The sequence below is a fragment of the Aquarana catesbeiana genome, linkage group LG13 (genome assembly GCF_042186555.1).
Source record: "Aquarana catesbeiana isolate 2022-GZ linkage group LG13, ASM4218655v1, whole genome shotgun sequence".
Classification (NCBI taxonomy): domain Eukaryota; kingdom Metazoa; phylum Chordata; class Amphibia; order Anura; family Ranidae; genus Aquarana; species Aquarana catesbeiana.
The window spans coordinates 154,463,407-154,478,726 of NC_133336.1; the positions used below are offsets into that span (position 1 = coordinate 154,463,407).

The 15,320-nt window shown below is 41.7% G+C and overlaps 1 protein-coding gene across 3 annotated transcripts in view; it reads left to right on the forward strand.

Moving 5' to 3' along the window:
* The window catches only part of TEDC1 (tubulin epsilon and delta complex 1), a 552,383-nt gene that overhangs the window by 483,044 nt on the left and 54,019 nt on the right, over positions 1-15,320 (forward strand). For 2 of the 3 annotated variants that reach the window (XM_073610728.1, XM_073610729.1), the window contains one exon: positions 9,778-9,978. The exons of the other annotated variant lie outside the window; for it this stretch is intronic. In XM_073610728.1, coding sequence (XP_073466829.1) covers positions 9,778-9,978 — 201 coding nt within the window. The remainder of the gene's footprint in view (positions 1-9,777; positions 9,979-15,320) is intronic. 3 annotated transcript variants of the gene reach the window in all.

Below are 15,320 nucleotides of genomic sequence, written 5' to 3' on the forward strand. Positions count from 1 at the left end.
GGTCTTCAGTGCATACCTTCACTAAATTCTATAAAGTAGATATTTTGGCATCTGCGGATGCTTCTTTTGGCCGCAAGGTTTTGCAGGCTGCTGTTTAAGAGGGGGTTCCCTCCATAAGGGGTGTTTTTTCTTTAAATAATTTTTTATTTCATATGGGGCTCCTGTGTCCTGGTTAGGGCTCTTGTGGTTAGCCTTGGGTTATTTTGCCCACCCCTCATTTTTCACTGGCACTGCTTTGGGGCATCCCAGTGGTCAAGATTAACCGCTTCCCGATCGCCTCACGCATATATACTGCGGCAGAAGGGCACGTACAGGCAGATTAACATACCTGTACGTTGCCCTTTAACCACTTAAGGACCAGCCTCGTTTTGGAATTTAGGTGTTTAAAACAGGTTTTTTTGCTAGAAAATTACTTAGAACCCCCAAACATTATATATTGTTTTTTTTTTCTAACACCCTAGAGAATAAAATGGCAGTCATTGCAATAGTTTTTTTCACACCGTATTTGCGCAGCGGTCTTACAAGCGTGCTTTTTTGGGAAAAAATTCACCTTTTTGAATAAAAAAATAAGACAACAGTAAAGTTAGCCCAATTTTTTTTATATTGCGAAAGATAATGTTCTGGCGAGCAAATTGATACCAAACATGTCACGCTTCAAAATTGCGCCCGCTCGTTGAATGGCGTCAAACTTTTACCCTCAAAAATCTCCATAGAGATTAAAAAATTCTACAGGTTGCATGTTTTGCGTTACAGAGGAGGTCCAGGGCTAGAATTATTGCTCTCGCTCTAACGATTGCGGCGATACCTCACATGTGTGGTTTGACCACCGTTTTCATATGCGGGCACTACTCAATTATGCGTTCGCTTCTGCGCACAAGCTCGTTGGGACGGGGGGTTTGAAAATTATTTATTTATTTATTTATTTATTATTTATTTTACATGATGTTATTTATTTTTACACTGTTTTAAAGATAAAAAAATTGTGTCACTTTTATTCTTATTGCAAGGAATGTAAACATCCCTTGTAATAGAAAAAAGCATGACAGGACCTCTTAAATATGAGATCTGGGGTCAAAAAGACCTCATATCTCATATTTACACTAAAATGCAATTAAAAAAAAGTCATTTAAAAAAATGACATTGAAAAAAATGTGCCTTTTAAGACATATGGGTGGAAGTGACGTTTTGACGTCGCTTCCGCCCTGCAGTGTCATGGAGACGAGTGGGCACCATCTTAGCCTCACTCGTCTCAAGGCACAGCAAGGAGACAGACCCGATCGCCTCCGCCGCTACCAACGGCTCCGGTAAGCGACGAGGGCACCAGACCGCGGCGGGAGGGGGGCCCTCTCCTGCCACCGATAAAAGTGATCTCGCAGCGAATCCGCCACAGAGACCACTTTTATCTGAAAACCGACCGCCCCTCTTTCCTGTCACGGCCCATTCCACCAGGGCAATTGGGACCTCTTGGGCTTTCTGACATCAAGCGTCAGTCTCCCAGGTATGCAAGGCGGCGACTTGGTTGTCCGTTCACACTTTTACAAAGTTCTACAAAGTTGATGTAAACGCATCTTTGAATGCCTGCTTTGGCTGCAAACTTTTGCAGGCGGCCATGTAATCGTTGCAATTTACACCCTTTTCTTTTGTTAGAGAAAGTTACATTTTGAATGTCAATGCATTCTGATGCACATGTTGACTGCAAGTTCTGCTGCGGTTGGTTCAGGTGGTTTTGCCTCCGTTGGGGAGCACCTCTGGTTGTGGGTGTAGTTATGTTTGTTGTTCCCACCCCTCGTTATGACACTGCTTGGAGACGTCCCTACTGTCAAGATTAATGGAGCTGTGTCTGTCAATGAACGAAAGAGAAAATAGGATTTTTGTACTCACCGTAAAATCCTTTTCTCTGAAGTTCATTGACGGACACAGCACCCACCCCTCCTATTAGTTTACGTTATACTGCTTGTTGACGTACTGAGCTGCAGGAAGCAGGCTGAGGGGTTATTGCCAGAGGGACCGCCCCCTGGGCGGAGCTGTACAGTTCTGTTGTTTTTCACATGTAATACATGTTCTGCCTAGTCCTCTGCTGAAGGTGGCGTAATAACCCTACAGTCAAGATTAATGGAGCTGTGTCTGTCAATGAACTTCAGAGAAAAGGATTTTACGGCAAAAAGAAAATCAAGGTTGGAAATTTTCAAAACGAACACGAGATTGCAAATAAGAGTAGGCCAAACCCCCCCCCCCCCAAAGAAAAAAATATTAGGATGTTTTTATAGTAAAAATGTAAGGTCTGTGCATGTACTGCACAAAACAATCTCCTGCTCTCAGAATTCAGAGAGCAGAATTCAGCAGCTGTCTGTCCTATAATATTCCTTTACTTCCCCACAATCCTAAATCACCAAACCTTCCCATAAACCTCTCCCCCAGCACAGCAGACCCCATTCCATTCAGAGGCAAACCATATTTAGCATATAGTCTGTATCCCAATAAAAAGTCAGCCCAGTGTTCTAGGAACCAGATGGCATCGCAAACGTTTGTGAGTATGACTTTTGTTTTTACTATTTAACCACTTGCCGACTGGGCCATTGCCGAAAGATGGCAACAGCGCGGTCGGCTAGTTCTGGGTGGACGTCCATCGATGTCATTCCAGAATGCTGGGCACGCACCTGGGAACATCCGGACCCGGCGCATCGCGGATCGCGTTAAATAGCCGCTGATTGCGGCCGTTTACCACGTGATCGTTCTGTCAAATGACGGAGCGATCACTTGTAAACAAACCGTCGTCACGTCATGACGCCGGTTCCTCCCTCCCCTCTGTGTACCGATCGGTACAGTGCGAGGGGAGAGGGGGAGAGATGGCAGTGCTGTGGGCTCTGGATGTTTAGTGCCCACAGTGCTGCTCAATGTAAATAATGCCACTCTGCAACACTGTGCAATACTGAAATACTCTGCAACACTGTGCAATACTCTGCAACATTGTGCAAAACTCTGCCAATACTCTACTAATACTCTACCAATACTCGCCAATACTCTGCAATAAATTTTAACAGAAACAAAGATTTTTTTTTTTTTTTTTATCGACTTTTCAGTCTTTTTTGATTTGTAGCGCAAAAAATAAAAAACCCAGCAGTGATTAAATACCACCAAAAAAAAAAGGACAACAATTTCATATGGGTACAGTGTTGCATGACTGAGTAATTGTCCTTCAAAGTGTGAAAGCACCGAAATCTGAAAATTGGTCTGGTTAGGAAGGGGGGTTTAAGTGCCCAGTTGTCAAGTGGTTAAATAAATGTTATCTTTGGTAATGCACAAGTTCTGTGCATGTACTGTACATCCTTTACAAGATAACTCCAGAGTTGGTCACTTTGGATAAAGAGAAGTCAATATTACTAAATATCTTACGATCTGTGTATACAAAGGAAAATGGATTAGCTCAAGTCCATTATGGGGATAGTATTGGCATGGCGCCAAAAGAACTCCAATGGTTCAAAACTGATAGGATTCAGAAACAGACAGAATAAATCAGAATAAATTACTTACACCTATGTGTCCTCAAAGAGGTGAGCTCTGTTATTTCAAAACCATTACAATATAAGTATATCTGCACTGCTCAAACCTTCCCACTTAAGCCAACCTATAGAAAAGCTTTTCTCACCCTTCTTTTATCACCAACTCAAAAAAACAAACTGCAATCTAAAAGTGTAGTGCTTTTCTTAAGAGCATGAAACAATATTTATACAGTGTGTATATACTGTATATAACGGTGCTTTAAGTGGTTGTAAAGGCACAAGGTTTTTTTACCTTCATGCATGAAGTTAAAAAACCTTCTGTGTGCAGCAGCCCCCCTAACTCTTACCTGAGCCCCCTCTCGATTCAGAGTGGTCCACAAGAGCCTGTTGCTCTCAATCACAGCCAGTGAGCCAATCGGGGGAGGGGGCCTACCTGCGGCTCCATGTGTGAATGGACACACACAGCCGTGGCTCGGGAGCCTGTTTAAGTGCCCCCAGAGCAAAGTTGCTTGCTGTGGGAGGGGCCAGGAGCGCCATGGGAGGGGGACCCGAGAAGAGGAGAATCGTGGCTGCTCTGTGCAAAACCATGGCACAGAGCAAGTAAGTATAACATGTTTGTAATTTAAAAAAAACAAAAATGCTTTAATATCACTTTAGACCAGATTTGTTCATTCAAAACTTATCCATAAGCATAGTGCCCTTGAAATCACTTATTGATATGTAATATAATCAAAGATATTCAATCAATGAAAAGAAAAAATATATAGAGTGAGAAATTCCTGTGTGCGAACAACATTTCCACAAGTCTAATTAAAATCCACCAACTGAAACAAAATTCTTCCTCCAATGAACCAATTGTTAACGCCTCCCAGTGCCCACTCCACAGTCTTTCACCACGTGCTTAATTAGATGTACCCTCACCTTCTTGGATTGACCTCATGCTTTAAAATAGGTCAAATATAGCTTCAAACCAAGATACTACTTCTCTATCATCCCAGTGTTGTAATACTGCTCCACCAGTAAGGGCTAATGTATCAAAAGAAATAGCTCTTATAATGTAGTGATGTCCACAAAATGTATTGGCAATTAAAATAAAATGCACTCACATTGCAGCACACAGATGTCGGCTTCAAAAAAGCAAAGTCCAGCAAGGAAGCATCTCTTTCCCTCACACTCATGCACTTTTTAATCCTCTCTGAAAGCTCCACTGGGACTTTCTCAACGGTAGGTGGGGTGGAGGAAACACCACGCATATAACCACTCATGCCAAAGTTACCTTGGCAAAATATAAACGACTAAGAAATCTGTTTCGGCCGCTCTCTCCGCATCTAACCGCTCATGTAATGCCCCGTACACACGGTCGGACTTTGTTTGGATGTTCCAACAACAAAATCCATGGATTTTTTCCTACGGATGTTGGCTCAGACTTGTCTTGCATACACACGGTCACACAAAGTTGTCGGAAAATCCGATCGTTCTAAACGCGGTGACGTAAAACACGTACGTCGGGACTATAAACGGGGCAGTGGCCAATAGCTTTCATCTCTTTATTTATTCTGAGCATGCGTGGCACTTTGTGCGTCGGATTTGTGTACACACGATCGGAATTTCCAACAACGGATTTTGTTGTCGGAAAATTTTATATCCTGCTCTCAAACTTTGTGTGTCGGAAATTCCGATGGAAAATGTGTGATGGAGCCCATACATGGTCGGAATTTCCGACAACAAGGTCCTATCACACATTTTCCGTTGGAAAATCCGACCGTGTGTATGGGGCATTAGAGTTGCCTTGGCAACATGTAAACAGACAACGGAGACCATTTTGGCCACTCTCCACATATCAACCATGTACAAGAGCGGCATACATGGAGAAAAATGTAGGGAGTGTGCCCCAGGAGGTGGAGTTGCTGTGATTTCGGATTATAGTGTTCAACATAAAATTGTAAATTTTCAAGAAACATTGGCAGATCTTGAAAAAAAAAGACAAGATGCTAGCTTAAAGGGGTTGTAAACTCTTGTGTTTTTTCACCTTAATGCATCCTGGCAGTGACCGGGCCCCCAGCCCCCCTGTTTTACTTAACTGTGCCCTGGAACTTCATCCGGCGGAGACGTGCTCTTCCTCTTCCCGGGGTTCTCGGCTCTTGATTGGATAGATTGATAACAGCGCAGCCATTGGCTCCCACTGCTGTCAATCAAATCCAATGATACGGGGGGACGGGGCTGAGTCATACATTCAGCGGCTATGAAAACCGAATAATGGACTCGGGAGCGTGCCAGCAAGGTAATCCCCCCCCCGGGAGAGCGCTTCTCCTGGGGGGGTTATCTGAATTGGGGAGGAGCCGCGAGAGCCGCCGAGGGACCCCAGAAGATGGTGTTCGGGGCCACTCTGCAAAACAAGCTGCACAGTGGAGGTAAGTATGACATGTTTGTTATTTTTTTTTATTAAATAAACAAAGCTTTACAATCACTTAACGTTCTGCCAGTATATCCAACGTTCATCTGTAGAAGAGCCCTCTCACTGCTAGATATCTGGTAAAAGGAGCTTTAGACCCCCCTATAAAAGCAACTACCTCCATGTTTAATTTAGGAGGATTTTATGCCTGTGAGAAATGTTACACATATAAAGAAGTGAGACAAAATCACAAAAAATAAAGTTAAAGAATTTCATTAGGCCCAAATGTGCGGCTCCTTTTTAATGTCATTACATGTTCGACTGAAGGAGTTGTTAACATGATCGAATGTTCTTGCAGTCTACAATATGTAGGTCCAACATCCAGAACACTGACAACAAGAATGAGGGAATACACATACAATATTAAAAATGGGTTTGTTAATCACAGCATATTGAAACATTTTAACCACTTGACCACTGGAAGGTTTTACCCCCTTCATGACTGGGGCATTTTTAGCTATTCAGCACTGTGCTACTTCAACTGACAGTTGATCAGTCATGCAACACTGTACACTAATGAAATTTTCAATATTTTTTTTCACACAAATAGATCTTTCTTTTGATGGTATTTAATCATCTCTGCAAATACAAAAATACTGAAAATTTTGAAAAGAAAACCTGTTTTTGTTATTTTCTATTATAAAATTTTGCAAACAATCTTTCTTCATAAATTTAGACCAAAATTTGGTCTGCTACATTTCTTTGGTAAAAATAACCCAAACCAGTGTATATTTAGTCTGTGTGAAAGTTATAGTGTCTACAAAGTACATGATGTATACTGTATATATTTGAAAATTGATCAGTCCCGATATACCGATGGCCTATTTTATTTCTTGAGGCCTTAAAATGCCAGGACAGTACAAATACCCCCCAAATAACAGTCTTGGGTATTTAGTAAGAGGCATGGCAACATTTTTTTTTTTTTTTGAGTTTTGTGCTTTTTTGTCGCAATTTTTTAGAAAATTAAGAAATTACTTTTTTTTTTTTAATATTTATACTTTAACTAGTGCAGCACAGCATCATGTGACTGTGGCGGTGATCAGGGATACTGACTGGTGACTGTATGGGTTTTTTTTAAAAAAAAAAAAGGAAAAACACTTTTTTCAAACCATTTTGTTTTCTACTTTTTTATTTATTTTTTTACATCCTGTAATTTACAGAGTACCCCAGTGTCACCAGAATGACATACTGTTGTACTACCCTGTGGGTGATCAGGTGTTTTTTTTACACTAGTATTAGAACAGTGATGATCACTGTTCTAAGCAATAGTTAACTGTCACAAATGGTTTTTCATTCATGACAGCTTGCTTATTGTTGACATGCTGTGATTGGCTACAGCTAATCACAAGGCAAAGGGTACTGTGATTGGCCCAGGTACCATGTTAACTGTTAATAGCTGTGGGCCAATCACAGCATCATTATAGTAACCCAGATGGTCATGAATGGAAGCCATTCATGGCTGTTTTGTTTACATTGCAATGAAGTGATTGCTATGACCAATCAAAGGGATCACATGATACCCCATGCGCTCACAGCGGCCAGGTACCGAGCCCCGTGATCCGCTGTGTCCATCAAACACAGCAGTCATGGGATCACACTGCTACCTGCTCGCAGTACAATTACTGTGAGCAGGTCAGCTACTGGTTAAAGTGCACCATGGTAAAGACCCCTAGTGGTATGCAATTCTGGGGTGTAGAGGAGGTTAGGAAGTCATGGAGGGGGGAAGGGGGCTGGGGGAGGGCAATTATATTAGATAATTAAAGTGTTACTAAACCCAGGGTCCTGCATTCACTATATATGGTCTTATACAGAACATGGAAATGCAATTATTTTAGTAAATATAAACTGCTTGGTGTTCAGGCATGGGGTGGGTCTAGTGCTATAATATTCCTGGCATGCAGGAGCTCAACCACTGTCTCCTGTAATACAAAAAAAAAATCACATGTAAACACTGCAGCTGCCCCTCCTGGTCCCCCACCCTTTTCCTGGCCCTGCTTACCATATAACCATATACCCAAACTACTGCACAAGTCTCCTTTGTGGTATATCTGCAGTGCTGCTAGGGGCAGCAGTGCATAGCAAAATGCGTAATGCTTTGAGTTATAATTTTACTACCACCGATAACCTTCAGGGGGTGTACGGTAGGTTGATACCCTGTGATGGGATTGTAATAGCATTGCAATTCAGGCCTCACACATATATCTCATGCATGAATACTTGTTGTAGTGGTTGCATGCTGAGTGGTTTTTAAATAGGGCTACACCACAACACTGGACTCATGGTTTTTGAATTATATTGGACATTTCTACAGCTCTAGTCTAAAGGCATTTTTTTTTTGGATATAGTAGAGAGGAATTAGAAGACCTGTGAGGTTTTTATTGTTTGTGCCTGTTTCGAGAGATTCACTCTCTCTTTTTGTCCTGTTTACCGTCATCACTGAAAGTGAAAGTAAAGAAATTCCAAACTTTTGGGTTGTCACCAAAACTGTAATAGAGGGGACATATTTTCCAATGACGATGCTAGTTCTGGTGACAATCCGGAATTCTCTCACTTCCTCTTTGGCTTTGGACAGGAAGTAAAGGGAAATCTCCCCAATGAGACACAGATGATTAAAATAAACCTGATGGGTTATAACCCACCCTTACTTTATGCAAAATGGAAAAAAAGTTTTGCCTTTGCCTGATAATAAAAGACAATAAATTGCACCTAAGTCACCTCACCAGTATTATCTTTTGTCATTAATTTTCTTCTTTTGTTAAAGCGGGCTTCCACCCAAATTTTGAACAATATCTGTATGTATTCTCTTCCTTGCCTAGATGCTGACATGCCGTTTAAAAAAATTTAAATCGCCGTAATTACCTTTTATTTTTCTATTCTTCTTTGCACTTCCTGGTTCTCCTCCCGTGGGAGTAGGCATGTTTCTAGCCTCTCCCAGACTCCTGGGAGCTAGTCTCAGGCTTCCCAGGATGCCACTGAGCATGTGCGGGAACGAGCGGTGAATGCTGGGAGCACAGCATTCACCACATCCAGGAAATAAATGCTTGTGGGCTTCAAATGCCCACAATGAAGATGGAAACCGCCTGCAGTGAATAATATAAGTTATTCTTTCCGACGAAATCTGACACAGGCGGACATATTACACACAATATGTGAGTGTGTAATGCTGAGAAGAAAAGTTTGTGAATGAACTCAAAAAAAAAAAAAAACGATAGATAGGTGGACCCCCGCTTTAAGTGTTCACCCAAGGCACCTTGATGTGATAGGGAGACCCTAGTTTGGCAACAGCTGTGTACCAACGCTACTAAAATTACAAATCTCCACTTATTAGGACCTAACAAGTTCCATAGATCAATTTTAACTCCTAACCAAATCCAGTCTCTCTGTCTAAACATGCTTACAGGAGGAAAGAGTTCAGGCATGGCCTCCTCGGTGTGCTACTGCTCTTTTATTATTCTGTTAACATGACTGAGTGGGCTGGTGGCAAAGCCTTATGCTGTAAATACAGTGAAGAAAACAGAGGTCACAGATGAATCTGTACTGAGGCAGGATACCCAGGATTTGTTTTGAGAAACGTCTGTTCTTTTCAATTGAAGCATCCTTATGTAGACTCTTAAGTTGCTAGAACTGGATCAGGTGCTTCATGAAGTTTACAACTGTTTTCACTGTATATTTAAAAAAGCGAAGTGATCGTATACTGTACACAAATTAGGAACATCACATTGTTAGTAGCTTTGGGAATTATGCACAATAGTATTTAGCATTATTCAAAGTAGGTTGTATGTTTGTAAATGCCGTAACAGGCAGTTTTTTTATACATCCCTACAGGAAACAGTCTTTCAGTCTGCTTCAGAAGATGAGTGCGTTACCTTGGCTCAAAATGAGATCAACTTGTACACATTTTTTCAAAACGAGTTTAAGCCTCAGAGCAATCTTGTTTATATAAAGACGTTGCATAAATCGTTCTCTGATGTGCATGATCAGTTCCATCAACTAGTTAAACACCAGAAGCTTACATGGCATGAACAGGTATGTCTTTGATGGCTAATGCAGTGGAAGTTTTTAATAATACAAACGTGAACCTGATCTGGCTATGAAATGTTTCTAATATAACAATAGTGCAAGCAGCTTGGGCCATAAGGACTTGTGTGTTGTTATGCTGATCTTCTAGAGCAGTGGTGGTCAACTTGAATATTTATAGAGTGCGGGCCACACAATAGCACCTCGAAGCCAAAAAATGTCTGTCAGGGATCTGGTACAGCAAATGCTAATTTCCGTGCAGCAGGTACTCATTCTTATGTGCATGTGCAGGATCATGAGCATAGAAGCCTACACATACGCACACATCCACAGATCATGGTGCCCAGCGGCCTATTTTAACAAAGAGTCTGCCTAGCCTCAGTGCTGAATTGTCTTCAGCTCTGGTTCCCATGTTCCTCGTTCTTGAAAATCTGCTTACCTTGTTCTTGACCCGGCTATGTCTGAAAAGCTCTCTTGGATCACCTGCCTGTTCTGTCTGCTGCTCACTTGTGTTACTGACCTCGGCTTTGATTTTTGACCACATTTCTGTCTCCTGACTTGGTACTTTGCAGCCAACACGTTACTGACTTCTGCCTGTTTCTGATCTTGAACTTGATCCTGACCCTGCACCTGTCTCCCTGGCTGCTGCTGAACATAGTTTGTGACCAGACTCCAAATTACCACTGGAAGGACTCCTGTCTTTCCATGTTTCAGCTCACTACAAAAGCTTCCTGGCACCTGCACCCTTCCACTGCCCTAGCAATCCCTGTCTCCACTACCAGGGATGCTTGGACAAAAATTGCACAAGAGGCCACCCTCATAATCTCGGGCTCCACAGTCAGGTACGTGACAGGCTTGCTGCATTTTATTTTCAGCATATCGTAATGCAAAATGACAACGTTGAGTACAATAACCCTCAGCATCGTCGTCAGTGGACTTAGTAATAACCCCCAGCATTGGTGTCAGTGAATGCAAAAATTACTCCCAGCATGGTTATCAGTACTATTAACCCCTGTTAGCCAGTGGCTGTTAAAGTTAACACCCCCCAGTATTGAAATTTAAGTCCCACTCCTTTCATTGTTGTACAGTGGCAGTAAAATTTCCCCCCCCCCCCCCCCCTACATTGCTGATTAGCAGCAGTGAAAATTAACACCTATTCTCCCACTGCATTGGATTGGTGGTCACTGGCAGTGAAATGTAACCCTCCAGCCTCCCTGCATTAGTGGTCAGTGGAGGTAAAATTTAATGCCTGCATTGGTTGTCAGTAAAAAGGTACATAGTAGGTGAGGCTGAAAAAAGACAGAAGTCCATCAAGTCCAACCTATGTGTGTGATTATATGTCAGTATTACATTGTATATCCCTGTATGTTGCAGTCGTTCAGGTGCTTATTATCTAATAGTTTCTTGAAACTATCAATGCCCCCCCGCTGAGACCAAGTTAAACCCCCTCCCCATATTTGTGGTCATGGCAGAGAATTTTACCCCCCCACACACACATTGGTGGCCAGTTGCAGTGAACGTTACTTCTACCACTCCCCCTACTCGCATTGGTGGTCACCAGCATAGAAATTGAACCCCCCCTTGCATTGGTGGTTAATGGCAATGAAACCCCCCTCCTCTGTATTGGTGGTCAGTGGCAGTGAAATGTAACACCCCATCTTTCCACTGCATTGCACTGGTAATCAGGGCACTGTTTACCAGTGCAGCCCCAACAGTGCCCATCAGTGCTGCCTATTAGTGTCCATCAGTACAGCCTCATCAGTGCACATCCGTAAAGGAGAAAAATTACCTGTTTGCAAAATTTTATAACAAAAATTTTTGTTTTTTTTTCCATTTGTTTTAGCAAAAAATAAAAAACACAGTGGTGATTAAATACCACCAAAAGAAGACCTCCATTTGTGTGAAAAAAATGATCAATATTGTATATGGTTACAGTCCTGCATGACCGCGCAATTGTCATTCAAAGTGCAATAGTGCTGAAAGCTGAAAATTGGACTGGGCAGGAAGGGGGTAAAAGTGCCCAGTAGGCAAATGGTTAAAAAAATATTAGATGCACATTTTTTTGCAGGAAAAAAAATATGCATTTACTATTTTATTTGGTAGAAGCCTGGAAATTGCTGATCATGGGTGCAAAGCAGGGCTTTTGCAGACTGTCAGTGTAAGCTGTCTGCTCGTACGAGCAGACAATTGCACACTGACAGGAAGAATCAATGAGCTATGGGTAGGGATAATTGTAGACATGCACCCACACTCACTCGGGTTGAACTGGATGGACTGGTGTCTTTATTCAACCTTACCAACCATGTAGCTACCTAGAGCGCTCAACAGCACCCTGGTATTTCATTGAGAACTACAAGCCGACAGGCACAAAGGCTTGTAGGTACAGTACTAGTAGTTCATTAATTCGCAGAACTCTGTGAATGGGTGATGCAGCCTGCTGTCACAGGGAGGGGAGGGTCGGGGAGCGGCTGCCGGATCAGGACATGTTACATGCTCCATACTAAAAATGGTGGAACATGTTCCCAAAGGTTAACTTATCCTTTAAGTCCCACCTCATTCTGACACCAAGCTCAACCCTATCCTATTTTCTTGCTGTTAAATATCAGAGCCTCTGTTGATCACTGACAATCAGAAATTTAGCAGTGATTGAGGATGGGGAATCACATCAGGAAAGGGTGAATCTTAACTTGTGCAAAAGTTAAAATCCTTCATACAGCCTTGAACCTAGGAAGCAAGAGACTCCATAGGGACACAAGGATCAATGTAAATATTAACACAGGTACTTGCAGGCACCACAAGATACCCAGGCTTTGACTTGTATCTGGTGCTTTTTGGACCAGTCTCGCTTTATGTACAGTAGGGGATGCCTCTGACTGGTTGGACTTCCAGCTCTGCGTAAAGTGCTAAGACAGTAAGCCAATCACACAAACTGGAAATGACGCACAGGTGTTCTCTATACATGCAGTCCCGAGTTTGCCATATTTCAAGAAAATTACCTTTTTTGTTTTTTTTGTAGACTGCAAATGCAAAGATGATTTATTAAATTTTGAAATACTGTAAATTGTTAAGTAGTTTTACATGGTATATCGGTTTTAGCCAAGTTCTTTAAATATAGACTTGAGCAATTAAAGTAACTCACCTTAAAACTCTGTAATAATACCCACTTTAAAAGGATGGTTCCCCTTTACAAAAAAATGATCTATGCAGGTAAAGGATGTTTGTATATTAAAACAAACTGTGCAGCTCTGACTAAAGATGAATAATACCCTTGCTATAGGTGTAGGTCATTTAGATACTTTATAAAACCTGACTGAAAAACGCCCAGGACATTGCTAAGTACTCCCAGGACATTGCTAAGTGAGGCCTAGTTGTCACTGCTTACCTCCACCATCACAGGAGTTGGCTCTTTTTCTGATTCAAACCCAGTCACGTACTCTCTCTCTCCCCTGATGCAGTAATTCTGAGCTCAGCATTTGAGAGCTCACTCCTGTGATGGTGGAGGTGAGCAGTGATGACTATGCCTCACTTAGCAACGTCCTGGGAGTAGTTGACAATGTTCTGGGAGTATTCCAGTCAGGTTTCATAAGGTATGTAAATGGCCTACACATATAGCAAGGGCTTTATTCAACTTTAGTCAGAGCTGCACAGTTTGTTTTTATCTACAGACGCCCCTTATCTGCATAGGCAGTTTTGTTGTGAACTGTAAAATATCCCTTTAACCACTTGCCGACCAGCTGCCTTCATACGGCGGCAGGTCGGCTTGTTCCTGCGAATCACCTTAGCTGTACGGCAGTCCCTTTAACTGCTACAGCGGGCGCGCAGGCGGCGGGGGAGCCAATGCGCGTGGCTGGCGGACGCGATCAGTCCACAGAGAGCCAGAACAGGAATTTGTCGATGAAAACAATGTTTTTTCATTTTTTTGGGATATTTATTATAGCAAAACATTTTATAGTAAAAAATATATATATATTTTTTTTTCAAAATTATCGGTCTTTTTTTGTTTATAGCGCAAAAAATAAAAACCGCAGAGGTAATTAAGTACCACCAAAAGAAATCTCTATTTGTGGAAAAATAAGGACATAAATTTTGTTTGAGTACAGCGTCGCACAACTGCGCAATTGTCAGGCTGCATTCATACCTGAGCGTAGCGTTTTCGAGCGTTTCTTCCGGCGTTTTGTTGCGCATTTGTATACAGTGTTTTCCGGCATTTTTTGAGCTTTGGCGTTTTTTTTTTTAGCCAATAGGAAACATGATCATCTCTTTCATCATTCGTTACTATGTTTTTAGATTTTTTTCATCTGCTTCCTGGGTGAATATTCTTCTTCCGTTTCATCATTGTGCTTCCTGCTCCATGTGTTTGTATTGTCCTCTGCAAAGATGAGTGATGATGAGATGGTGTGTTTTGTGGCAGCAGCCACTGTTAGGTCTTATTTTCTGCATGAAAGAGAGAGGAGAAAGAAGAGGGCACGCAGATACTGGATTCACCCCGTAATTGCTGATCGAGAAGAGAGAGGCCAATTTTGGGTCATGTACAGTGACCTACGTGATCATGAAGATAAATTTTTGGACTACACTAGGATGTCCATAAAAAGGTTAGTAAAACTTATTTGGATTCATGATGTTTGACATTGTTCCTTTCTTATCATGTCCACTAATAAACCCCACTTTTTTTTTTTTGATCACAGCTTTGATGAGTTAATGGGTTTACTCAGTAGTCGGTTGCAACGAATGGATACATATTTCCGTAACAGTATACCCCCTGTAGAATGACTAATCATCACACTGAGGTAATTTTTTCTTATTTTTTGTAATTTTTTAAAGACTGATACATGAAGAACCCAAGATTTAAATTTTTGTATATGCATTAAATAAAACCAAACACACATTTTTTAAAGCAAAAAAAAAAACTTTACTTTTTTTTAAATATAACATATTTTTCAAATATTAATTTTTCTGTTCGTTTATTTTTTATTCCCATATACAGCTCAACAATATAAAAAAAGAGATAGAGCTAACGTAGCTCATAAAACAACAACAAAAAAAATTTAGAGCTGATGAAAAGTTTGGGAGGAGTTGACTGCCTCATTTGCTGACATCACCACATTCATGGCATGGCCATAATGTGACCAGGTGGAGGTAGAGGGATTTTCATTATGCTGCCAATTAGAAGGTGGTGGCGTTGGCAGAGGAAGGTAATTAGAAGGTGGTGGTGTTGGCAGAGGAAGGTAATTAGAAGGTGGTGCTGTTGGCAGAGGAAGGTGGGTGGCAGAATGTGGTGATGACAACCGAGGTGGTGCTGGCAGATGGGGTGGGGGGAGATTTGCATATGGACCATAAGGTGGTGGAGGTTC